The sequence below is a fragment of the Phalacrocorax aristotelis genome, chromosome 24 (genome assembly GCF_949628215.1).
Source record: "Phalacrocorax aristotelis chromosome 24, bGulAri2.1, whole genome shotgun sequence".
In the NCBI taxonomy this organism is placed as follows: domain Eukaryota; kingdom Metazoa; phylum Chordata; class Aves; order Suliformes; family Phalacrocoracidae; genus Phalacrocorax; species Phalacrocorax aristotelis.
Genome location: NC_134299.1, coordinates 6,544,720 through 6,569,487, shown reverse-complemented (window position 1 = coordinate 6,569,487; position 24,768 = coordinate 6,544,720). Strand labels below are relative to the sequence as shown.

Genomic DNA, 24,768 nt, shown 5'->3' with positions numbered 1-24,768 from the left:
AGGGTCCTTTGCTTAGGGTACAGCAGAAACGGAGTTAATCCAGGCAGTTTGGAGCCAAAGCAGGATATCGGGGTTAATCTAGTTCAGGCTTGGGTACGTGCCGGGCTGCTCCGTTGCGATAGCACCACTTTCCAAGCTGTCATGTTCCGTGGGCTTTTGGCTGTGGAATCTGTGAGCTGGGGATCTCTGAGCTGTCTCCAGTCACTGCTCAAAGCGATAAATTCATGTTTCAGCTGCAATTAACTCGAATTAACCCACCAGGGTCCACCCCAGCTGTGCTGGAACCAGGCAGTCAGCGCAGGCTCCCGCTTCTTCCCTGAGAGGCACATCCTCAATTTACGCTATGGCACTAAAAAACAAAGCCTTTGCAAGCAGCTCAGTGCATCCCAGGCATGATGCTGGGCTGCAAATCAGAACGGGAACCGGTGGCCGCGTCCTCTTTCAGCCGCCTGCGCTCCCCACATCACTGTTTCTGCTTCTCTTCTGGGCGATTTCCCTCTCTGCAAGGCCTGGGCTTTGCCAGTGCAGGGGGGAAACGGGGCTGGAGCCCCCCGTTAGCCCCTTGGGACATGTTGCCGCGGCTTGCAGCCGCCCTCACTGCTTTTTGCTCCATTTGGGTGTTTGTGAATGCAACAACCCTTCCTTGCATTTATCCTGTGCCTCGCGAGCTGCATCTCAGTCTAATTGCATTGCAGTCTGCATTGCGGATGCACAGCGTTTCTTTTGAGGAAAAACAGCATTAAATGATGTGCAAGAGGATACACTCGCTGTTGTGAGCAGGGAAAAGGGCTTTGCTTGATCCAGTGGTCCTGGTGGGGTCCGTGCCCACATCCCCTGGCCTTCATTGCTCCGATATCCACAGCCTTTTCTCCACAAGTAGCCTCATTTCACCCCCATTTCACTCGTATCGCTGTTACAAAGTGGGTGTAAAACCCTTAAATCAGCTGTGGGGACTATTCAGCAGTTGCAATAAGAAAATGCAAAAGATGCCCATGTCGTTCCGGCCATGCGCACAGGGATGCGTTAGGCCGTGCAGAGACACATCCTGCAGCGTTTGGCTGTGGCCACCTGAGCCACAGCCTGCTCTGCTTTGCTGCTGAGCAAAATATTTCCCGAAACTCTGTGCAGGGCCTTGTCCTTCAGCAAGCACTTTTCTAGTGCACCAACGGCACCGAGAAGGACACCCACTTCCTCAAATGCAACGAGCAGCGTGCAGAGAGCAGCCCCGGGCAGCCACATTTCAATGCAGGCTGGGGGCAGGCTGCTGCACCTCCGCATCAGCCAAAGGGGGTAGCAAAAAGGGGAGCAAAGCCAGCAGCATCACCTTGGTGTCGTCGGGGAAGGAAGACAAGAGCTTTGCAGGAAAATAGGGCAGGAAAGTACTTTTATGGGGTTGCTTTATCTGTTCTCAGAGGAGGGAGGAGGAAGTACATTGGCAAACCAACCCTTGCTGAGCCGTCACTCTTCGTGGTGGGGTTTGCACCCCGGGCGCAGAATCCCCACGGGACTATCAGAGCTTCGTTTCAGCCCATCTCCTAAGCAAGCTCCCCTTGAAAAAAAAAAAAAAGCCCTTCCTGATCCAAAATGTCCCTCAAGCTGCCACGGAACTGGGATTTCAACCTGAAAATGGATGCTGCAAAAATAGGTACCGTGACTGTTTCTTTATGCCCTTCTATTTCTGCTTCAGCCTTTCAGGTGCAAGCCGGGTCTGCAGGGGTGCCTGTGGCCAAGCCCAGCTGCAATTTTGGCTACGGCCCAGACCTGAACCCCCTTCTGGCCTCAGTGGGGGGACCTGGCCCCCAGCTACCACTTTAGAGACAGCACATGGTTGGCAAATTATCTGCACAAAGTGATTTGCAAAGTTGTCACTGAGGGATGCTGCGGGAACGCGGGTAGGGCTGTGGCTCCCGGGGTTGGAGCAGCGGCTCTCTTGGTAGGGTGGGGAATGGGGGGATGGGGCAGCGTGGGGCTGCTGCCCACCCAAAATCCAGGTTTCAGTGGGATTCAAGCCACGTGGGCTCATTCTGCTGGCGCTAACCTTGCTGGACGTGAAGTGCAGGCCAAGAGGCAGACGGAGCGGTGCAGGCTGGAGGAAGCAATCTTGCTCGTGCTCAGGTTTCTTTGCCCACCCCGACGTCATTGGTTTCCTCTCACCGGTGGTAAAGAGCCCTCTGACGCCCAGGCCGGGCTCTGTGCCATGGGACGGCTTCACTGTGTGATTTCCTGGCTTACCTCCTGCCTCTGCCCATGCTTTGTATCCTCCACCGTGGGATCCATCACCAGCATGAAACCCACTTGAGAATGCCTTTGCGAAGGAGTGAGGGATCCCTGCGGCGGGCTCTGAGCCTGAGGTATCATGGCAGAGCCAATGCCTGCCTTTGGGTCAAGCGGCCAGGGAAGGGATCTGGGAGTGAGGATGATGCGGTCGCGAAAGGGGTGCACAAGCCCAGCCTTGCACATGCACTGAGGCAAAGGCCTCCATGGACCTGCACTGGTGCCAAAACATGGCCAAGGCACACGCTGGCAACTTGATTTCTCCTTGCAGCAGAGAGATTTGACCAAGCTGGTCTGCAGTGCTGAGCTCTTCTTCCCCGCACCTTGCACCCGCTTGTAAGGTCATTCTGGCTGCATTTTCTTGCAAAGGCAATTGGGATTTCGGTGTGAAGCTGCTTACATTGGGGTGGCCAAACCATTCGCTTCACACACGGCCCCAAACAACGCACCGCTGCTCCCCGGTGGCCACCGCTGTGGGTGGGCTTGGCAACGCACAGCGATGCGCAGGATCCCTGGACCACCCTGGGTGGTTCAGAAGTTTGCAGGTAGACAGAAGAAACAGTGCCATCACCTGCACTCCTCAGTTTGCAGGACAGCAGCGGAGAAATCCCCACCTGGTTATCATAGACGCAGTCTGGATTCATGCCCATTCTTCGGATGATTAACATTTTTTTGCACAGAGGCTGCAGAGCAGTAAATTTGATCGGAAAAAAAGCTCGGAAAAAAAGGCCAGGGGACACCAAGCCTCCTGGCTGCTGGGAAGCGGAGAGGGTGGAGATGAGACACAGGCTTCAACCTGTGTGGTTACCAGGAATTGCTTTTTTCCAAGAACATCTGCTTGTGATGAAATTTTGGGTGCTTTTTGCAGCTTGCAGCTGCTGTGAGCCCGTGAGACGAGGGCTGCGTGTGTGCAGAGACCTGAGCGCTGGGGCACAGCTCGATGCAGCGACTCTTCTCGTGCTTCGGCGTTCCTGGCTGCGGGGACCAGCCGCTGCCATCTCCAGGGGTGCAGCAGGGATGTGACCTGCTTGTGGAAAATATTTGCAAAGTAGTCACCACCGCTGTCGGTGGCTCCTCCCGGCTTCAGGACACTTCCCCCTCCTTGTCCGCAGCCGTCGCTGTGGCACAAGCAACTTTTGTAAGGCTCAGGACAGTGTCCCGGCTCCTGTGTGCTTCCTCATGCTGAGAAAAATGCAGAGCTATTTATTTCAATGAAGGAGAAAACTGCATTTCCAATTTTCATTGCAAAAGCTATTGTGGCACTTTTGCTTTTACTGTTTTTTACTGCACATACCCGCTATCCCTCCTGCAGGGCCGGAGCAAAGGGGATGGCCAGGAGGGCTCTTGCCCAAGACAAGGATTTGGGGCAGGAGACAGCGTCCACGTGGACTCCACGGTGGCACCCAATGCAATTTCCCCTGCAAGTCACACTTTGGCAGGGCTTCTCTTTTCAGGGAGCAGGCAGCAGGGCATGGGCACCCTGCTATGTCTGGTCCCCAGGGCTGGAGGAAGAGTGAGGATGTTTTGGAGGAAATATTCGACTTCAGAGGTGGTTACCACAGGAAACGCTTCGGGGGGCACCGCATTTTCTCTTAGTGGCTCTTTCCTGCCCCGCGAGAGTGGCAAGGAGGAGTGGGGCTAAGTGCGGCAGGGATGTGCTGCTGAAGGAGGAGATGATTGCAAATGAACCACCCTGGCGGGAGCCTGGGAAAAAGTTTTGCCCCAGCCCTGTGTAAAACTTTAAGCTGGACATCACACGTGAGCTGGGCAACGCACTGGCCACAAAAGGTAGAAATGTAGAAAAGTGGTATGGGAGGGAGCCGCAGCCTTGGTAGTTCTGGTTTTGTGAATGCAGAAAACTTTCCACTGGGCAAAAATAGCCTCGCTGTCTGCAAAGCCAAGCTCCCCACAGCAGGTCCCTCTTCATGCCTCCACATGAGCCTTGCGGTGGGGACTGCGGTTGGGAAGTGCTCACATCGTGGGTACGAAGGGTCCTGCAGGCTGTTGTTTTGGCCTTAAATGAGCCCAAAGTACAGGGAGCGCTGTCTCATGCGGAGGGAAAATACATCTGCACGTTTGCATCTGTGCATGTGTATGTGCATGAACTAAGCCGTGAGTAAGCACAGGCCTCCGGTCGCACCCTGAGTCTGGCGTTTCAGAGGGCTGATGCTAAAGGGAGGGGCCCCAAGCGTACCCCTCTGAATGCACAGCCTGGGAAAGGATGCAAAAAGGGAGAGAATAAACCTTATTTCCCAGCAAGGACTGGGCAATTTAAGCTCAAGGCTGAGAGGAGGAACCCCCGGGTAGCGGTGCCCACCAGTCACTTCATTTCCGTGGCAGAGCCCTGACGCAGCCGTGACGGTCTTAGAGGGAGATTAGTATCTCTGAGAAAAGGTAGTAAAATATTGCATTTTACATAAAAGACACAATTTCTCGTTCCAAGACTTGTGCCGCTGGAATATCAGCGCTGCTGGGCTGAGCTGAGCTCTTTGAGGAAGGCTGAACACAGAGCTGATGGATGGAGACGCATCCTTGATTTCCACCCGCTTGGGTGTGAGTATGGACCCTGCGGGCTGCATTGCAACAGCTTCCCTTCAGATTAAGCCCTTGTGGTCATCGGGGCTTGGTATAGAGACCTCACTCTGCAAATTAAACAGAGCGAATATCAGCATCTCTGTTTCATCAAGGGGGAAATGAGGTCCTGTGATCGGCTAGGAGAACACACAGCAAAATTCAGGAAGGCATCAGCACGCTGGTTCGTGGGAGGGCCGCTTTCTGCAGAGCGGGGCCACTTTGGAGGCAGCCCACTTGGGATTTGCTCTTTGGCAATGGGCTGCGGATTCTGCAGGGCAAAGCCTTCGCAGGAAGCAGGCAGCACCCTGCACCCAGCAGCCTCCATGCGCCCAGTGGCTGCTCCATCCCTGCAGATCATTTTCCAAAAATCCTTCCCCCCCAGAGGAGTCGGTGGCAGCCACAGGACATGAAGAAACATGATTTAGAGAGAGGAGCGATGCTGCTCGTGAGCAGTTTGCTGAGAATCATATTAATATTTATAAGATTTGAGTAACGCAGATGTTTTGGCAAAGAGCAAAGAAGCTGCCCAGAGCTTGAGGTGCAATTTGGAAACCCTGTTTTGGTTTTTGCACCCGGGTAATCCCTGGTACCAGCAATATTCAAGGGAAGCTGACTGGCAAATCCCTTTCGAAGGTCCTTGCTTACGAACCACATCCTCTGCAGGGGGCATCCCACATCAGCACCCACAAGCAACATCCTCACTGTGTTTTGAAGGCTGCTTTTTGGATCCACAATCCTTTTTGATTTTTCGTAAGGGATTTGCAATCCTGTAACAGGTTTGCAGTGGAGAAGAGAGCTCAGAGTGCCCTACCCCCGCCTGGCTCTGAAGGATGAAGGCAAAACGCAGCAGGGTTTCTTGCTCCAGGGGATTTCAGAAGGGGAAGCTGGGCACACTCTTGAACTGCATCACCTCTGACCTCCGAAGCAACTGTGAACTGCTCGACACCAAGTGGAAAATATTTTGTAGGCTGATGCTCCCTGTGGGTGTCTGCGCGGTGGGAGCGCCCACTCAGGCGTGAGGTGCCCTCCGTCCCAAACATCACAAGGCAGTGGCGGGTGATTTTTAATTTTCTCCTTTTTTAAGCTGGTCCTTTGCCCTCAGGTCCATGCCAGGATTCATCACCACTCACATCTAACGCAGCTTTTGCCGGTCTCTGCTCTGTTGAGCAGCTCAGGGGAAAAGCGGGCACCTAGAGGCAGAGATACGGGGCTGCCGCAGCTTCTCCCATCCCACATCACTGCACAATGCCTCCCTCAGGGCCCTGGCTCGGCTTGAACACCCTCTGCCAGCAAATGCTGCGGGGCTCAGGGCCTGAATCCTGCACCACCCTCACCGCCAGGACCCAACCAGGTGCCATCAGCTCTGCTTTAGCAGGAGAGACATAAGACCTCAGGAAATCACCATGTGCAGAGACCAGCGAAGCTGAATTCCCCTGGAGTCACATAACTGTTTTTGCCCTGCAACCATAAATGCTAACTCCACCCAGCTGGGCTGGCAATGGGCTCCTGCAGTGCCCGGGCCAGAGACAAAAATCAAAGCGTCCCTTCTAGAAACGACCCCTCCCAAGGCATTTACTATCACAGAAGCATTTGGAGATGCCACAGGGCCATGTTGCCAGTCCAGGTCAGTGGCACCAGCAGGATTTGTCTACGTGATGCAAACAGGAGACAGGGGACACTGCTCTGCCCAGCCGGTAAATCCACACTGGCACTTTTTCCCTCCTTGGAGGATTTCCAGCCTCATTGTTTGAGAACTACCCCATTGGAAGCATCAGGCAACATTTTCTCAGAGCCAAACTGCCATTTCCAAACAGGCTGGGTCATTCTGCTATCGCCGCTGCAGGCTGTTTGGGGTGGGTATAAAAAACCCCTGAACACTCCCATTATAAAAAAAAAAGCTAATGATTTTCTTCTCACTTGCAAGACAATTACTCCCACGCAGGAAAAAGGAAGCACATACTGACAGATACTGCAGCCACTTCCTTTAAAACCTCTAGCCAGTTTGCTCAGTGCAGGCGGAGGGGCAGAGAGCCGCCCTCGCTGCTGGTAGCTTAAATAGGCCCCGGGGACGCGGGTCTGCTGGCGGCTCGTCTCTGTGCATCCCCTGTGCCAACCCGTCCCTCTCCTTCCTTGGCAGCCCGCTCCAAGAGCGTGATGAGTGGTGAGCCAGCGGGCGGCCGGCCGGCCTCCCCCAACCCACTAGAGCGGCCCCTGAAGATCGGCTGGCTGAAAAAGCAGCGCTCCATCGTCAAGAACTGGCAGCAGCGGTACTTCGTACTTAAGGGCCAGCAGCTTTACTACTACAAGGACGAGGATGATGTCAAACCACAGGTAGGACGAGGCCTCTGGGCTTTGCCAGTCCTCAGCCTCCCCCTTCTTGCAACTTTGCTCATAGGGAAATGGTTTGGGCTCAGTCAGGAGTAGGGTATTAAAGAGGTTTTCTGCCTTCGTGCAGTAACAGAAATGAGATGTCCTGATTGGGATCATCTATGCACTTAAATTTTTAAAGTGCCTGCAAGCCCTGCTGGGGACTCGGTCCCTCTGTGCCCAAGCAATGGGGTCCTGGAAAAAACCCACCCAAACAGTTACCAACTAGAAAGCTGCTATCATTCTCCGAGACAACAGAAACAGGCTGGGGAGAAAAAGAGCTCGGGACACCACCGATTTTGCGATGGCAGCTGCAGCAATGGGTGTGCAAGATGGTGGGAGCTTTGAGAGAGGTGCCAGCCACGCACTTGGTGGGACAGGCGTCCTACAGGATGCTTTTAGGAAAAAATAAGCAGGACTTTCAGCATAGCCTGAGCGTGAGGATCTGCCCAGGACAGACCCCACGGCAGGGCTGTGGGCTGGACAGATGACAGAGAAGGGCCACAGGAGAGGGTAGCTGGAGGGATAAGGAAAGGAGGTCTCTCTCTCCAGCCCCGGGCTTGCATCCCATCATGGCCCAGCCCCATCCTTTGCAGGAGGCTCAGTGGCGCAGATGCAGTTTGTGTTATTTGGCTGCTGCCCTGGTCCACCCTGCACAGGAAACTTGCTCTGCTGCCTTTTCCTCTAAGGGAAAAGGCTCAAAATCTGCTGAGCGCTCTGGTGCATGTCAGTTCTGATGGTTTTTGGGACCCCCAGGACAGCACAATGTGCACCTGGCCCTTTGCACAAACAGGCGTGTGATTGCCTACTTGGGCATGATTTAAACATCCGCGCCGGTGCCTGACGTCCGCAGCCCTCTGGCAGCATCATCCCATCTTCAGCCCCTCCGGCTTGTAACAAGCCCTCTGTCTCACCCATATCAACCATTTCTTAGGGTATGCATTGCAGTACACTTGCCAGGAAGAAATCAGGTTGTTTTCCCAATTTACATTAATAGCTTGTTAGTTTTTCAACCACTTTCTCCATACTGTAACTTAGTTTTTGAATATCCACCATCCTTTTCTTCATTTGAGAAATTTCAGGGAAAGGTCCTCCCTGTTACTGGAAAGGCCTTTATCTGCACCAGTTGTTACTGGTAGCAAAACTAATCTGAAGATAGAAAATGCTTATAAGGGGAAGGTGACCCGTAGGTCCTTGGGGTCGCCCCAGGGCTGAGTCTGGTGGGATCCAGGTCCTATTTCTGGCTTTGCCCCATTCCCGGGGTGACTGGGAAGAGCAGTCTCCCTGGTTGTAAATGGGATGTAGAAACAGAGTGCTGTAAAAAGCTTATTGTTATTCATGGTGCTTTTGGCAACTCTCGCTGTGCTCCTGATGCACCATCCTGGGTCATTTTAACCCTCTCTGATCCCATCAACAATTCTGACTGATATTGCAATTCCCACTCTTGGAGAGCTGAGGGTCCCCGCTGCTCACAGGAGTCCAGTGGCTTTCAGGAGGCTGAAATCGCTGAGAAACTTCATTTCTGTGGCACAGCCTCATTTCCTGCCCGGGGAGGCCTCCGGTGCTGACTCACACGCCTGCTCGGCCCCCACGTGCCTCGGCAGCTCCCCACCCGTCCTCTCCAGCAGGGACCAAGCTGTCCCAGTTCACCATGACAGTTGCAGAAAGGAAGGTCTAGAAGAAATGGCTGTCTTCCACTTTGCATTTTTATTTCTCCTCCCTTTTTCTTCTTTTTCTCTACTCCTCTCCTGCAAACTTTGGGTTTGGATTTTGGTTTTTGGTTTTAAGTGACGCTGTGTTAAAGGAACAGTTTTTCCTGTTCTGGTGCAGCAGAAACTGTGTGTTCCAGTGTTTTGCCCATTGTCTTCTCCGTTGTACTTTCTTCTTCCACTCCCAACAGGGGTTAAAAAAAACATGAGAAGGGAGGAAATAAAAGAAAGAGTAAACTAACCAGTTTTCTTATTCTGAGAATCACTTCATCAGAAAAACTGGCATTTAAGAAGCATCCCTTATTGTTTGAAAAGTCATTTTTAGCATACACACACACACACATATATATATAAAAAGAGGCCACCAGGCCCTGCAATCTGTTTGAAAGAAGGACTTCGATCTTCAGTGCTGGCACATGGCAGTGTCAGCCTCGCAGAGATGGGACACAGGTATTTGCAGCTCCTGCTCTGCTTTGTCCTAGGGCTGCCTATCTCTCCAGGGAAGCACCATCAAGGAGGTGGCCAGCAACCCAGAGGAAGGAGGGAAATTTATCTTCGAAATCATCCCAGGTGAGGATGCTTCACTCCTCTTCATTGCATACTTTTGGGTTGGACTGTTTACCCCAAATCATTTGGGCAAGTCATTTTGCCAGTCCTTTTGCTCCCACTTCTTTCCAAGGTCCTACAGTGCTGTGTTGCACACGAAAACTAGTGTCTTGCTTTCAGTATTCACACGTCAGGGCTGGAGGAGGGCCCTGTGCCTGGACAGAGGAATGCCCAGCCCCATGCTGAGAAGGCTTGCCAAGCTGCAACGTTAAGTAGTTTCTGTTCCCTTCTTGCAGACCTGCAGCAAGGGTGAAATGTAAGAGTGCGGCTTCGTTTCATGGCCAAATAGACATTAACAGGGACATTTGGAGCCAAAAGCATTTAGCAAAGAAAACAAGAATGTGTCTTTTCTCCTCCAATCCTCTCTGTATATGATGCATAAACATTTTTTTGCAGGGGTCTCCGGAGACCAGAACCGGACAGGGCAGGATACCTGCGTGCTCATGGCTAATTCCCAGTCTGAGATGGAGGAATGGGTTAAATCCATCCGACGAGTGCTGGGATCGGGGTCAGGAGGTAATGGGGAGCGGGACGGCTCTTGGAGAGGCAACTTCCTACCACCTCCTCTGCTCAGCAGTACTTTTGTGTGACGATTTCAAAGCTGGGCTCATAAATCCTTGAAACTGGAAAAGGGAGCTGTAATGTGACTGTAACCTGTAATGCCTTAGAAACCTACTTCTAGGCCAGACCCTGCGGAGCTGGGTCTGCTGCAAACAGGGGCAGTGTTAAGGAAATGGCAGCCAAGCATGAATGAAGATTTCTGGGTTTGTTTCAACCTCTTTTGCAAACTTCCTCATTGACTTATTGACCCCAGAAAATGTCGTTCTTGAAAACGACTCATATTCAGGGATAAAGCTCTGAAAAATCTTGCCTTTCACCTGCCAATTTCCTTGCTTTGCTTTTCTTCCAGCTTTTCTTGCTCAGCCCAGCCCTTCTGCCCACATTTTTCTCTGCAGAGGCTGCCTTGGCCACGCAATCGTCCTCCCCACGCTCGGGCAAGGCTTGCAGCGACAGGATCCTTGCCTCCAGCCCCCTCGGGCATGCTTCTTTGCCATTATAAAACTGTGGTCAGGGAAGTATCAAACACAAATCAATCAGAAAGGAGCACATGCTAAATTTGCCACCACAGGTGAAGCCCGCAAAGGAAGCAGCAAAGGTCACGCTGGCCACTTCTCCTACAAGGATGAACCATCCAGACTTTTCCTATAAGGATGAATTCCTATAAGCAAGATCCACCAATGAACCAGGGCTGGGACTCTCCTCAGCTCTCTTCCAGAAGAGCCCTAACCTGGATGGGCATCCTGAGCCTCCCCTCCCTCCCTCTGTCCTTTGCCCTGACTACTTATATAATTTTTTATAGGGTCCATGCCCTCCAGTGTACAAGAAAAGCATGATGGAGTTCTGGTCTCCCATAGCTCCTGTGTTAATATAAATCACAGCAATTCAGAGGCAAGCAGGCGCTGCCAATTTGAGCACTTTCACTGTGACCCTGCCATAGGCACAGATAAGCTTCACCTCAGTGACGACACGGCTGGTTTTTGTCTGCAACTCTGATGTTTTCTGCCTCTAAACTGAAACATGCTGTGCCCTGGGGCAGGCAGCATTACTCATCTGGAATGAGGATTGCATGAGCCAGAAACTTTCAGGGCATTGCCCCACCTGGCTCTAATATTTAATAACAACTCCACATCTGATCCCTGCTTAAGCTTAGGAGGCTGCCAGTTTCTTCCAGCTAGATAAAGTGACCTTACATGACAGAAAATGTAGGTTTATAGTAGTACAGAGAGCCCTGAGGATAGCAGAGAAGTCAGATACTACGCAGATGCGTTTTATGCCAATGCACAGGTTAAGGGACCCCAAAACTTCACGCTTTAGAGTTTTGGCTTCAATGCAAGCTGAGGCAACATGTGCTGCAACGCAACCCACTGCACAGTGGAGGTTTTGGCAAGAGCCCACCTGGCAGCAGCCTCATATGACCCAGCTAGTTGTGAGCTTGTTGTACACCAAAAAGCAGAGCAGCTGTAAAGTGTGAAGCAACAGCAAAAGCATCTCCAAAATCTCGGAGGGGTTTTGCAGGTCTGGCTGCCCCCCTACAATGATAGCCACCTGCCGGGTGGGCTGGCATGGGCACCACATTGGCCCTGGGGACGTATCCCCAAATTAACAAATCTGCCAGCTTGCAGTTAAATAAGCAATTCATTATCAGCTACCAAAGCAGATGGGGGGGAGTGGGGAGGCAAAAAAAAACCCCAAAAGCTATTTGCCTTTACTGTGCACAATGACAGGTTTATATTCATTATTTAAAAGTGTAAGCAAGTCATAAATGAAAAATCCCCATGATCAGGCAGGTGGAGACAAGCCTCGTTGTTCCAGATGAGAGTGTTTATTTGCATTTTCCTGGTCTGGAAGATACACAGGAATTATTTGAGCCTTCAGAGCATGAGCTGAGCACATCGCAGGCACTGCTGGGGCAAAAATATGGTAGAGGACCATAGGATCCTTTGCCATTAATATCCCAGAGCCAGTTTGAGTTGGGATTTGTCTGCTCTTACCATGCCCCAAGCTCCAAGGAGGAAGAGCTGGGATGCAGGCTGCTGCCTTCCCACATTTGAGCTCTTCTTTTGCTGCGAGTTCAGGAGGAAAAAGCCACTGCTTCGAAGGAAAGGTACCTCCCGCTGCAAAATACTGCTCTTCTTTGCATAGGCGAGTTTCTGGAGGGTGAGAGGAGAGGGGAGGGGGAAGAAAAGCAATTGAATCAGTAAGACTTCCAGCCCCAAATCTCTGTAAGGCCGCTTTTCTTTTTTCTTGGTGGTCTCCCATGCTTTCTGTATCTTTCACGTTTGTGTAATGAGCTCGCCTTCTCTCCCTGTGCCCTTGCATCAGCCCTTTTGCTCGTTGTGTCTCCCTCTGTAGCAGTACCCCACTCCAAGGCAGGCAAGCAGCATGGCAAAAACCAAGGCTCACTGCTTGGTTTTAGTCATTTTGAGAACTGTTAATTATCTGGAGGAGAATCAAGGTTTCGTTTTGCTATTATTCTTTGGAAGAAGTGCTGCTTTCCCCCAGTTTACAGACTTCTTGTAGCTCCTGTGCTATCAGAAAAGCAGGTACTCCTGTTCTATTTGCATGATGCACTTTGGCAGGTAATGTGCCTTTAGCAAAGCTTTGGGGTTCCTCTAACCTCTCTGTCCTTTTCCTAGTGGTGTTCGGACAGCGCTTGGCAGAGACCATGGCCTATGAGCAGAAATTTGGGCAGCACCAGGTCCCCATCCTGGTGCAGAAGTGTGCTGAGTTCATCCGGGAGCACGGCATGAGTGAGGAGGGCATCTTCCGCCTTCCCGGCCAGGACAACCTGGTGAAACAGCTCAGGGATGCGTTTGATGCTGGGGAAAGGCCGTCATTTGACCGGTAATGCTAGATTCCTCCTCTCCTACCGGACTAGGTCTCATACACCCCAAAATCTGGGGAAAAGCAGCCCCAGAGAGCCCAGCAGTGCCCTGCAGGAAACTTGGACCCTCCAGAAGGGCTTGACAAGGAGAGAGGATTCAGCAGAAACCCCCAATGGAGACGAAGGCAGAATCAGAGGGCGCTAGATGAGATCCATGGAAATAAAGGAAAGCATTTAGGAACACCCTGGGCCAATGCAGCAATTATTATTTGCAGGAACAGCCAAGGGAAGAGGCAAAGGGAAGTGCCTACATAATCCATCAGCTAAGAGTAGAGGTTTTGAGGAAGGAGAGCAAGTAGAACATGACAAATAAGCTCTGAGAACACCCTGATGGACACAGTAGAAGTTCTTTCTTTCCCTGCCAGCCCATAGACACATTTTCCTTCTGTTCCTTTTCCCTACAACACCGTATAGGGATGAGAGAGAGATTTTGGCTGCTGCAAGGCTGCATCCTCCTTACTCCCTTCCTCTGCAGGGCTAAGAGGAAACGACAAATTCCCTAAAGTTGAGAGAGGTGCCTGTAGGTCTCAGAGAGGCTTTGGAGAGAGACATTTGCTACTGCTTTGTCTGTCATGCCCTACACAAAACAAGAGAAGAAAGACAAACCCCATGTGCATCCCTTTATAAAGCCCTCCCTTGACAGCTCACAGACAGGCTGCCCCTGCATTATCCTAAAGGTCTCCCACCTGTCCCCACCCCCAAGTCAGAGTTTAACCCCTTGCTTTTGGCCCCAGTTGCACGAGGCATTGCCCAGCCTCCCCTGCTCACTCGTACAGGCTGCTCTGGGGCTTTACCCGATGGTTTGTACTGGTGAAAGCAATGACCCCTGTGCTGAGATTAGGGAAATGTGGGTCCTGCCTTTCCACAGCACCTAAAGTGAGGTTTTTTGGTTTAATTCCTGCCCTGCCCTGTCCACCCTAATGGAGACAAGGAGTGCCCAGGCTGCTGCATGTGTACAAAGGTGTTTGATACCGACTGTGGTGATGCCCTGTCTGTGCGGACCCAGGGAGCTGCCCTGTAGGGCACCACCTGAGCTCTGAGAGCTGCCGGCAAATGCCGGGGTGCCTGTGGGAGGGGAGCACCCAAACGCAGGAGCTTCCCTGGACTTCTGCGCAAACAGTTTGCCTAAGCGGCATGCGGGGGCGTTGTCTCTGTATTCACAGGCCTGTCCCTAACAGCAAAACTTTTCCTATTTTTACCTATCTTTGTCATGAAAAACCGAAGCACTTTTACCTAAATAATCCCTGTGCTGTGCAAGGTAGAACCATGGCTGCTCTGGAGACGTAACCGCCCTGGCTGTTGGTTTTGCAGCTGAATATTTCTTGCTTTCTGAGTGCCAGGGTCCTGCTAGAGCTTTCCTGTTGTAACCTGTATGGGGGTCATAGGAAGGTGAAGCCTTTTTTTTTTTTCCTTCCAGAACTGTGTTTTGCAGCAGGGCATGGCGAGAGAGTTTGGCCTTTTTCCCAGCACCCTGAGATGTTAACCCTGTGCTGCAGGGTTTGGGCTGAGCATTGCTGCAGGGATCTCAGGGTGACTGCAACCCCCGTGCCCTTCAACCAAAACATTTTCTTAGTGAGGGTTTTCCAGTGACCTGAATGCTTCAAAATGCTGGCTCGACCCTCAGTGGCATCATCGCAGCCTGTCTGGGTTTGCAAAGGCATTCCTGCATGCACAAGCATGGCAGGATTGACTGGGGAGCGTTAGAAAGCTGCCGTTGCAGCCCAGTCATCCAGGATGGCTAATGGTGTGTATTTATAGGCCCTACAAAAATACAGCTCTGAAAAAATTCCTCTATGGTTATGTGCATTTGTTAAAAATAATAGTATTTTAAAAACCCCAACCAATCCTAAAAATAAATGACCTGGGGGATTTTTGCCAGAAGTTTATAACAGTTTGGGGACTTCAAGGTAGGTCAAATTAGAGGCTTACGATCTTGACAGTGTCCTTTTGACATAATGTAAACTATATGGTATGCAAAGCTGCAAACATCTGTCCCGGCAGAACATCTTCCGTTAATTGCTGTTAATCTTAAAAACCCCAGGCAAGCTTCGCCAGCTCCACAGAGTGGGGAGTGCCTGCCAAACATGTGAGCACCAGACAATATTTGCATGCAAATCCTCATGAGTCAAATGCAGGCTGGGAAGGCTCAGCCCGGGTATGAACACTGGGGACCTGCCAGCCCCACCATGGGGAAAATCTCCACCAAGCATTTATTTTCCTGCCAGTTGGGGCTGTTCCCTGCCTTGGGGTGCCCTATGGATTCCCCCAGCTTGGTCTGACCTCCCTATTTATCTCTCTCTGTCTCCTGCATCGATACACAGAGCTTAAGTATGATCTCACACTCCTGGAGCGGCGGCGGGTTTGCACCAGCTGGGTGCGAGTTTGACGTGAGTGGCTCTTTGCACATTGCAGGGATACGGACGTGCACACCGTGGCCTCTCTGTTCAAGCTCTACCTGCGGGAGCTCCCTGAGCCAGTTGTTCCCTGGATGCAGTATGAGGATTTCCTGCTGTGTGGTCAGGCGCTGGATGCGGATGAGAGAAAGGTAGAGATGCATTCCTTTCTTTCCTTCTGGCCTTAAAATTAGCTGTGTTTCAGTGCCAGGGCTTTGTGAGCAGAAGATGCCAGGTGCATACATAGCCGTGCGTTATAAGCTGTGTAATTATTGAGTTTTGAAATCTGAAAAAAAAAAGAAGGAAAAAAAATTAAAACAAGGAAATCTCCCAAAGCCAGTGGGGTTTCCCAACTTGACAATGTGGGTTTGTCCATTTTAAAGCTTAAATTTCTGGAGCAGATCTAAGAGCTGCCCAGCACCTCTTTTTGTGAAGCCCTTGCAGCAAACAGCAAGTATGAAAACCAAGAGAGGAAGGAAACACAACCTCCTGCAGCCTCCATCAGCCCGAGCTGAGAGTGGAGCTGCAGAGGGCTCTGGGTGAGACCAAGGAAGGAAGTGGGGATTGGGAGAGGGAGAACAGATGGGAACTGTCTTTTCCTAACTACATACTTGGGAGGAAAAGCCCCCCCCCCCAAATGACCCACTCACGGATGTCGTTCCTATGCACAAACAATAAGGCAGATACCCCCAGTAGCAAGAGCCCTGGGAACTGCGGTGTTCAGCCCTCTATTTCAAGGGCAAATGTTTCTTGTAGGTTGTTTCACTTTAGGATCTTTGGGGTTAAAAACGTCCTAAATGATTATACACAAGAAATGCAAGGAAAGTAGGCATGATCAGCTCTTTCCAAAGAGCTCACCACACACGTGCTGGGCTGGAGGGGAGCCTGCTCTTCCCCTTGCTGCTGTGGCAGCAGCAGTGCTGGGCAATGGGCTGCCTCTTCTGGCTGAGCCCTGTACAAAAACTGCCCCTGCTGGTCTGCCAGAGGGATGTCATTTCCAAGGGGAGCAAACGCCAAGAGGTGAGACCGTACAGGGATGGATGGAGCGACCAAGAGCCGCTCCGGGGTCCGTGTACATCTGTGAATCTCCAGAGAGCTATTTTGTAACTTGCATTTAGGGCCATCAGGAACTCCTGAAGCAACTGTCCCTCCTTCCCAGAGACAACTACAACCTCCTCAGCTATATCTGCAGGTCAGTCCTCTGCGCAAGGTACAAACAGCTCAGATTCGGTGCTGGTGAGTAGAAATATCATCCCAAAGCTGAGGCTGCTCCTGTAGAGAGAGCCCTCTTAAGCCGTGCTTTGGTTCCCCTCGAGGCACCAGATGCTGACTTTAGTAAAGGGAGAATTGCAGCCATGGGGATAAACAGGTTGATGACGTCTGAGCATAAATGCCTACCCTCAAAACTCACTTATGAATCCCTGAGAATTAAAATCAAATGTAGTTTTTCTAGACAAAGCCTTGTGCAGCAAAACTGCCGGGTTTCCCCCAGCCTGGGTGATTTTTCCGTGGTCATTAAATATTAGATGGGTGTTTTCCCTTCCTTTTTGATTTTTTTTTTGGGTGAGCAGCTCATCACATGGTGGTTTTTCTACTGACACCAGTAAGACCCAGCTGTAGTTCACAGTTATAAGGCAACCATATGTTTCTGCCCTTGGGACTTAGAGGAAGAGCTGGATGGATTAATCAGGATTTCATACCAGTGGGTGTGTAAGGCTTTTTGCAGTCTTCCTTCTCTGACTTGAAATGTTTGCCCTTGGATTCTGGCAGGTTTCTACACGAAATACAGTTGAACTCTAGCGTCAACAAGATGAGTGTGGATAACCTGGCAACAGTGATAGGAGTGAACCTCGTCAGACCCAAGATAGAGGATCCTGCAATTATTATGAGAGGTAAAAGGGACTCCTGGAATAGCTGGCATAGGAGCACCTGATATGCTGAAGTACTCAGCTGCATCCACAATCTTGAAATTAAAATTTTTCTATGGTAGACCCATGGATATAAGCCAGAAACATGCCTGGGCACAGTAGGTACAGCAGGGTAGAGTAAAGCCATGTGTTAGTTCAGCTATAAACATGTTAATGGTGACAGAACCCCCTTGGGAGTTGCACTGTGCGTTCCCTCCGTAGATTTCAAACTAGTCAGGAATTTGGCAAAGTCACCTTTCTTTTGCTTAGAGCAGGAAAGTGTGAAATTCTTCTCAGAGAAACAAAGGAAACTCAACGGAATTACTCTTCAGCTGAGCCAAACTGTAATCCTGTGGGCAAGGACAGATGCGGCACAACTAATAGAAGAAATATTTTAAGGCCAAACACTGCTCTGCTCTACAGACATCACATGCAAATGGTGCAGACATTCATACACCTGTTCATACAACTGAGACCTGTAGTTTGCTTGTCAAGCCAAGGGAGGCCAATCTGTGGCTTGGGGCAGCTGAGCAGACTCCCATCTTCGTTGCTCCATGCTCTACTACTGCTGTTCTGGAATGGTATAAAAATCCCTGCCTTTATTTGGGTTTATGATAGTGTTCCTTGTCTCTCCTTTTACTATGTGCATCTCCATTTTGGACACCAGAAAGGCCAACCAGAAAACACAAGTGTGGGTGGAAGAAAGCCCAGCACATTGGGTTTGCCACTGACAGATCTTGAATTTCTTCCAGGGACGCCACAGATCCAGAAAGTGATGACTGTGATGATAAGTGACCATGCAGACCTCTTTCCCCCGTCCAAGGATGTGCCGCCCTCCCCACCTGCCCAAAAAAATGACAAGAAGACTCCTGTCCCGCGCAGCTCCGTGGGCTGGGACGCTGCAGAGGACCCTGCGGTGCCCAGGGCACACAGCTTGATCCAAAGGCAAATGGTAAGGCTAGGTCCTCAGAGAAATAATAAAACATAAATTTAATAAATGTGCGATTAGTTATTATGGAATCTAACAGGTCGGTGAGCCACTAAGAGCACTTGCTATTAATAGGGTAAAGAGCTGTAACTGTCAGCCCTGGAATATCTACATCAGGAAAACGATGTAGATAAATTTTCCACTTTCCTGTGGAAAATCTTCTGTTCTGGGAAAAATGAAAACTCCTAAAGTTTTTTAGCCAAAAGGCAGAATAGATGAAACCTTTTCAGTTTGTGCTGGTGAAGTGAAAATATTGAGGTTTAAAGGCTTTTCTCAGAAAGAAGGAATCTCTGCAAAAAGTTCTTCTTAATGGAAAACACGGTGCGACCCAAAATATTTTTTTATGGAGAACTTGTGGCCATTCCTGTTAGCATGTTAAAGTGTGGCTTGTGTAAATACTGCAGCCACAGCGGTCGCTGCAACCTGTCTCTGCTCACAAAGCAGGACGAGGCTGTCCTAATGCCATGGGTCTATTTTACAGAGAGATGACCTGAATTCCAGCAGTGCCCCCGGACCAGCCGTGAGCTCAAGTGCACCCAGAGAAGATAATGGGTCCAAAGATACACTGGGAATGTGGAAAATGCAGTCAAGGAAAAGAACTCAGACTTTACCTAACAGGAAAACTTTCCTGACGGGTGCTGCTCTGGGGGAGAAAGGCAGCAACGACAAAAACGACATATTTGACAGTGACTTTTGGAAGAGCTCCCCCGGGAGCACCACGTGCTCCATGGCCCCTGATGGGCATAAGAGAACGTTGTCTCATGACCTTTTTAAGCTGCTCGACATTCACCGGGCTTCGACCTACGATAATGTTCCTGCCTCCCAGGCAGAAGGTGGGGAAGGCAATGGCTCCAGCCCCAGCCCTTCGAGCAGCTGCTCTGACAAGGAATTTCTACCCTGCCCCAGTCTCAGCCATCAGTCGAAGGAAACAGCCAGTCCCACCAGCAGCCCTGCCGAGGTCTCCAAGCCTGATCAGGAGAGCAGGCAGTTCCTGCAAAACATGATCCTTAAGCTGGAAAAAGAAATGGAGGTACAGAAAAAAGACTACGAGGAACAAATTAAAAGGTAACGCACTGCACGGTGCTGCTTCCCGGAGAGTATGAAGCCCTCAGCTCGTGTTACTACAACACTGGTGTTGCACAGATTTGTTTGCCGGCAGTACTATACAGTGTGCAACAGTAAAGACTAATGATAAAATATAGTAGCATAGTAGGCTAAAAGTCTCATGTGTTGTACTTTCATGACAGTTGCTCATGTTATATCACTACAATATTAATACTCTATAGTTCTTTTTACATCATTGTAAGGCTCTATAACAATTCTGCAATAATTTCACTGTCACAGTTCTTGTTGTTACTGCAATACTGTGCCGTTACCCTCTCCAGAATTCAGTCGTAGCATTATTACATTATTAGTTGTAACCACGAGTGTTACTATAGCTTCACATATTGTTATCATACTATTATATATCACGTGTATTGATTTATTGCACCGTGTTATGTGGCCATTGAGGGTCAGGGGATCAGCACAGAGCCTCTGGCTTATTTTATTGCTTAATAACACAGAGGACAGCCTCCTTAAGAGCCAAATGATGACTTCCCAGCACTCTTCTGATGCAATCCTTTCACACTCCGTTTTTCTTTGCAGTCTCGAGAAGGAAAACTATGAAGTCTGGGCCAAAGTGGTGAGGCTGAATCAGGATATTGAAAGGGAGAAGAAGAAGTCTGAGGAACTGGAGCTGAAACTGATGAATGTGGAGCGCTCACGGGAGGACATGGAGAAGAAAAACAAGATGCTTGAGGAGAAGATAAAAAACTTAGCTAAATCCACGAGCAAAACTGATGCCAAAACCAACTAGGAGAAGACACCTAGCTGTGCACAGACATAAAATGGAGCTGCATTAATCCAGAGGAATTGCCAAGCAGATTCAGAGCCCGGGCCTTGTATCGTCCAGTGTTCTGCTACTGACCCCGGGCTGGTTTGGAGGAAGAAGCCCAGAAGATAGAGGCTGGTTTATGCTCTGAAACAGGAAATTTCAAGAATATTCTTTAGCTTTTTTGGTGTGTTTTCTTCAACTCCTTTTTCAGCTGCTCAAGTTACCTGTGGAACAGGCTAATACTTCTTGCTGCTCAATCAGAATATCTTGGCACCCAGGAGTTCAGGTTAAAGACACATTATGCCTTTACAAAAATAAACCAGCAAGCATCCCTCCTGCCAGCTGGCTGGCTCCTTGCTGGATCCACCCACAGTGCTTCTGAGTGGAACAAAAAGTCCATAAATCCTGGGTCCGGGGACACAGAAAAGCCCCAAGGTCTGCGGTGGCACAGCCCGTCCCACAGTGTGCCTGGATGGTGGGCTGCAGATGCTGTCACCACCATGGTTGAGATGTTCACGTTAACACCTACAGTCTGTTATTGCTCTTATAGAGCAGGAGAAGCCCAGGCAGCGCGGTGGGCCCGCTGAGAAGAGGTCTCATAGAGCATCACTCGCTGTGCTGTGCCAGAGTCATCAATATCAAGGCTCCAGGTTTAAAATCACAATATCATAAAAAACTCTTCAGTTAAGTGGCTGTTCAGTTATCTTAAACCCCTGGTCCTTAATAGCCATGTGTATATAAATCCAGCACAGCCACTGGTGAGGCTTTGGAGAGCACTTTCATGCATCCATACACGGAGCTCTTTGTACAGAGGGAGTCTGCATCAGCAACTTTACCCAGTACAGAAAATGGGGCTTCTGCATTTTTCACGATGGACAATTTTCAAAGAAAAACATATCAGGACTTACCGCCTCTGCTTTTGTTTCTCATGATTTCATCAGCGTAGAACAGGATTTCCTCAGCCACCTTGGTGGCTTGGCGATGATGCTGGGTCTCTCCCTGTCACTTGCTGCCATCAGCATAAAGACTAACCAGACCCACAGGTCTCATGGTGCCAGTGTGGCTATTTGTAAACTTGTCTGCTTCTTTTCCCACTCTCTGCCAGCAAATCGCCCTTCCAGCAGTACCATGATGCTGCTGAAGCTTTTGGTGTAGGAAAGAAAATAGCAGAACTCTGCAAGAAAACCTTTCACTCCTCATTTATGTTAAGAAGGCAGAACAACAACACACAGCCTTAGCCCAGCCTAGAGCCTTCACGGGAACAGAAAAGGGAAAACCACAAAGATCTGCAGGAGTTTTCAAGCAAGATGTCAAGGACCAAATGCTTGCCTCTGTGCCAAGCATGGTGAAGTTAATGCAACACTGGGTTACTGCTACTGAGGACTTGGCTTTGGGGATACGAAAGTTCAGCTCAAGACAGGCTGCAGACCTACTTGGCAGAGCCTGCAAAGAAAAACAAACTGGTGAGAGGAAGGGATACAGAGGAAACTATGTGAAAAAAGGGGAGATGGGAGCAGGACAATGTTATCAGAGAATAAAAGTCAATATTGGCTGTGTCAATTGACAGCACTTGCCGCTGTCAGCCTTGCTGGGGGGGATTTGTCTAGCCGTAAAACCGAGCCCAGACTCCTTAGTCTCAAACTTAGATTCAGTCTGATGTATTGAATCCACCTTTGCTCAGGGTGGAGATAAAGTACAGATAAAAGAAAGGTTTGTGAAAGTTGAGCTGCATTTAAGAATCTGACCCATAGATAGCTCATTCGACCTATAGGCTCTGACTCCAGGTGGTTTTCCTTTCCCAAGGATCCCCAGAGACTACACAGCTCCTCACTGTCCTGCCCCCAAACCTTCACACCAGGGAATTAATTTTTTCTGGAGGCCTGCACGGGGCTACTGCACGGGGCTACCGCAAAATCACAGTGCCTTCCAGAGGACCCACAGCCAAGGTCCTCTGCTCCTGCAATGATCAAATTTGATTGATTAAAATGCTTCAAATTTGAAACTTGGTAATTTGAAATCTCAGTACTCCTTTGCACTGGCCTAGCAGGCCTGGACCTGCTGGTGCAGAGCTCCGCAGCCCACAGCCTTGCAGAGTGGTGGGCATCGTAGAGAAAACCCCCAAGGAGGGCAGCGTGGCCCCCACCAGGCTGAGCCACCTTCAAAGATGAGCTATCTAAACCTCACCTTCCCCATCACCTGCATGTCCCACACCCGACGGCATCCTGAGGTGGCACATTTCTTGTCTCCTGAAATGTTTTTCAAGCACCACTAACTCCATTGGTGCTTCAAGTCATGGTTCCCACCATGTGCCTATGGGATCCGCATCTTCCTGAGACTCAAATCAAGAGGTTTCCAAAGTGCCTGCGAGATGCATTTTGCCTGCCGTCATTTCAGAGCAACTGTTCCCATCCACGATTCTTTTCTGTGATTTCAGATGACCTTGACTGAGCTGCTTCAGTGTTTATTTAGTTTTTTACCTTTACAAGTAATGCATTACTAACCTGAGCATGAGGTTCAGGTGTCATTTAGGGAGAAACTTCTCCATCAGGTCTAGGAGAAATGTTGTGAACATCTGGGCTGGAAATGCCACATGCTCCTTTCTGCAAAGATCAAGTGTGAAGAGGCAAGTAATTCCTTCACAGCCCACAGTAGGATGTAATGACGTGAAAAGGCTTGGCTGAGGCTCAGAAATCTCCACGATTAGGACAAGTGCATGTTATTTTAGTATAAACTGCACATTCCGCCACTTCCGCTGCAGATAGGCAAAACAACCTCTATCAAAGCAGGACTGTTTCTGAAGATCAGAGTAACTTCTCTGAAGATATTCTTCCCATTAAAATTTGGAGTGTTTACAGCAGTCATATTTAAAAGACAGACTTTCCAATAGAGGTCAGGTGGGCTGTAAATTCCTAAGTGCATGGGGGGAGTGAACAGCCTCAGGGAGCGACACGGGCATCTTATGAGCTGGTATTGCTGTTGGGTGCTGTAAGATAAGCAGGGTTTACCTTTTTAAAAAAGCTATTTTTTCCAGAGCCAGAAAAGCATGGATCTGCCCATGCCAGACCTGTAGAAACTTTGTGCCCTTTTCAGACCCGAGGGTATATCCTCTCGGCTCAGTCACGCAAAGGCTGGAGCTGCACCTGAGTACTGGCAATGCCCAAATACTGCTCTGGATTTAATGCACCTTCAGATCTTCTGTTGGAGGCACCAGAAAATGAGATCTCAGAAAACTGACTGATGCAAGACCTACATTTCCCTCCTCCCTCTCTTCTTGCAGCCAAGCCATGAAGCTTTTTGGGGAAGGAGCAGCAGAGAAAGTTTCTCCTGTTCCTGAAGCAGGGGCTGCCGTTCCAGTGTGCTGCAAGGGACATTATAAATGCACGGAGGGTTGTTAGGTGTCTGCTGTTCAGCTCAGCAGGCTTTAAGCATCGACTCTGGATATCCTAGAAAGTGTGAAACCACTACTATCATTTAAAAGTACAACAGATACTCTGATAGAGAATAAAACATAAACTCTGTAGAAAGCTCTTTTTCAACCCTGTCCTGGGCACTGTAGGCTTGGAAACTGCCAAAAAGGCAGTTTTTCACACACATACACACCCTGCCCTTAACCCTCACACTGCACAGCCAGAGGACACAAAAGCATCCTCTTCTAGGTGATGGAAGAGTGCGTAGGATAACCCACAAAACATACTGAGGATCTTCCCCTCCCTTTAAATGTGATATGGTTTTCCAAATTAGAGCAATTAATACCACAGATCTTAATGCATTGAAAACTGTTAAACCATGCATTATGGGGTGAAAATATGTCATCTTTTAGGCTATAATTTTAGGCCGGCTTTCACTGTCTAGCATTCTTTGCATTAAAGTGAAAAAGCTGTTTTGCTCTTTGTAGGTATTTACTGCATTTAGGAATTCACTTCATTGTATCCAGGCATTTGGTAGGCGTGAGAGGCAAGAAAGTAAAATTATCCCTCCCACATTATTCTCTTTGGATCTCGAGCCAGTCACGCTTATGCCGACTTATCCCCTCATATTTTATCCAAGTTGCATTTTTGGCATGATAGTAACTTTCCTTTTTTAGCTTGGCTACTGCATAAAATAGCGAGTTGCTGTGGGAGGTGAGGTGGACGTGCAGCAAGTGTCCAGCCATTATTTAGGGTGGCTTATACAAACAGAAGAAAAGCAGTGAGAACATGTTGTTCCCCCCAGGGATTAGAGTAACGCAGTCCAGCCTTCCTTTACATGGGAGCTGAAAGACACCCTGAAACCGGGCTGCTTTTAAGAAGGAAAGACTGCCAAATTGAGACTTCTTGTATGAATAATTGTTCACCAAGGTGGGGAGAAAAAAAAGTCCCCAGACTTTCAGCCAAACCCTCCCTGGAAGCAGTCCCACTGCCCTGCTTTCTCTGGGTTTTCCTGCCACCTTGCTGCAGCACAGGGATGCTACGAAGCCAGGCTGTCAAACTGACCTGGAGGAAAAATATCCTGGCAAAAAAGGAGCATCCTGATAAAACAAGAGCCAAGATGGGGGCAGGAGGAAGCAAGCAGGGTAGCAGTGACAGGAGCTGTCTGAATAAGCACTCCTTTGGAGAAAACGCTTGTCCATTCTAGCACAAAAAAAACTAG

The 24,768-nt window shown here is 49.7% G+C and overlaps 1 protein-coding gene and 1 long non-coding RNA gene across 4 annotated transcripts; one reads left to right on the top strand and one right to left on the bottom strand.

The window, feature by feature from the left end:
- The first annotated feature begins 1,208 nt into the window (after positions 1-1,208).
- Positions 1,209-20,121, top strand: ARHGAP25 (Rho GTPase activating protein 25). 2 transcript variants are annotated; one of them, XM_075074773.1, is made up of 11 exons: positions 1,209-1,645; positions 6,986-7,179; positions 9,407-9,494; positions 9,927-10,046; positions 12,728-12,935; positions 15,388-15,520; positions 16,487-16,560; positions 17,139-17,260; positions 18,028-18,227; positions 18,745-19,328; positions 19,911-20,121. In XM_075074773.1, exons 1-11 carry the CDS (start codon positions 1,585-1,587, stop codon positions 20,119-20,121), a joined length of 1,995 nt encoding a protein of 664 aa, XP_074930874.1. In that variant the 5' UTR covers positions 1,209-1,584. The 2 variants fall into 2 exon arrangements, with proteins under 2 accessions (XP_074930874.1, XP_074930875.1); XM_075074774.1 differs by lacking the exon at positions 1,209-1,645 and adding an exon at positions 6,871-6,894.
- LOC142048150 (uncharacterized) lies at positions 11,763-22,729 on the bottom strand. Of its 2 annotated transcripts, none has more exons than XR_012657424.1 (3): positions 17,069-17,153; positions 15,431-15,654; positions 11,763-12,241 (listed from the first exon to the last, which is right to left on the bottom strand). It is a non-coding gene; the product is annotated as an uncharacterized LOC142048150 (long non-coding RNA). The 2 variants fall into 2 exon arrangements; XR_012657423.1 differs by lacking the exon at positions 17,069-17,153 and adding an exon at positions 22,641-22,729 and having other exon boundaries at positions 11,764-12,241.
- Between the last annotated feature and the right edge of the window lie 2,039 nt (positions 22,730-24,768).

Bases quoted from the DNA above. Each gene is read 5' to 3' on its own strand.
- ARHGAP25 (XM_075074773.1), top strand. From the start codon at position 1,585: ATGTCCCTCAAGCTGCCACGGAACTGGGATTTCAACCTGAAAATGGAT. The intron at 10,047-12,727 runs GTAATGGGGAGC...TCCTTTTCCTAG, and splicing joins GCTGGGATCGGGGTCAGGAG to TGGTGTTCGGACAGCGCTTG. The intron at 19,329-19,910 runs GTAACGCACTGC...TTTTCTTTGCAG, and splicing joins TACGAGGAACAAATTAAAAG to TCTCGAGAAGGAAAACTATG.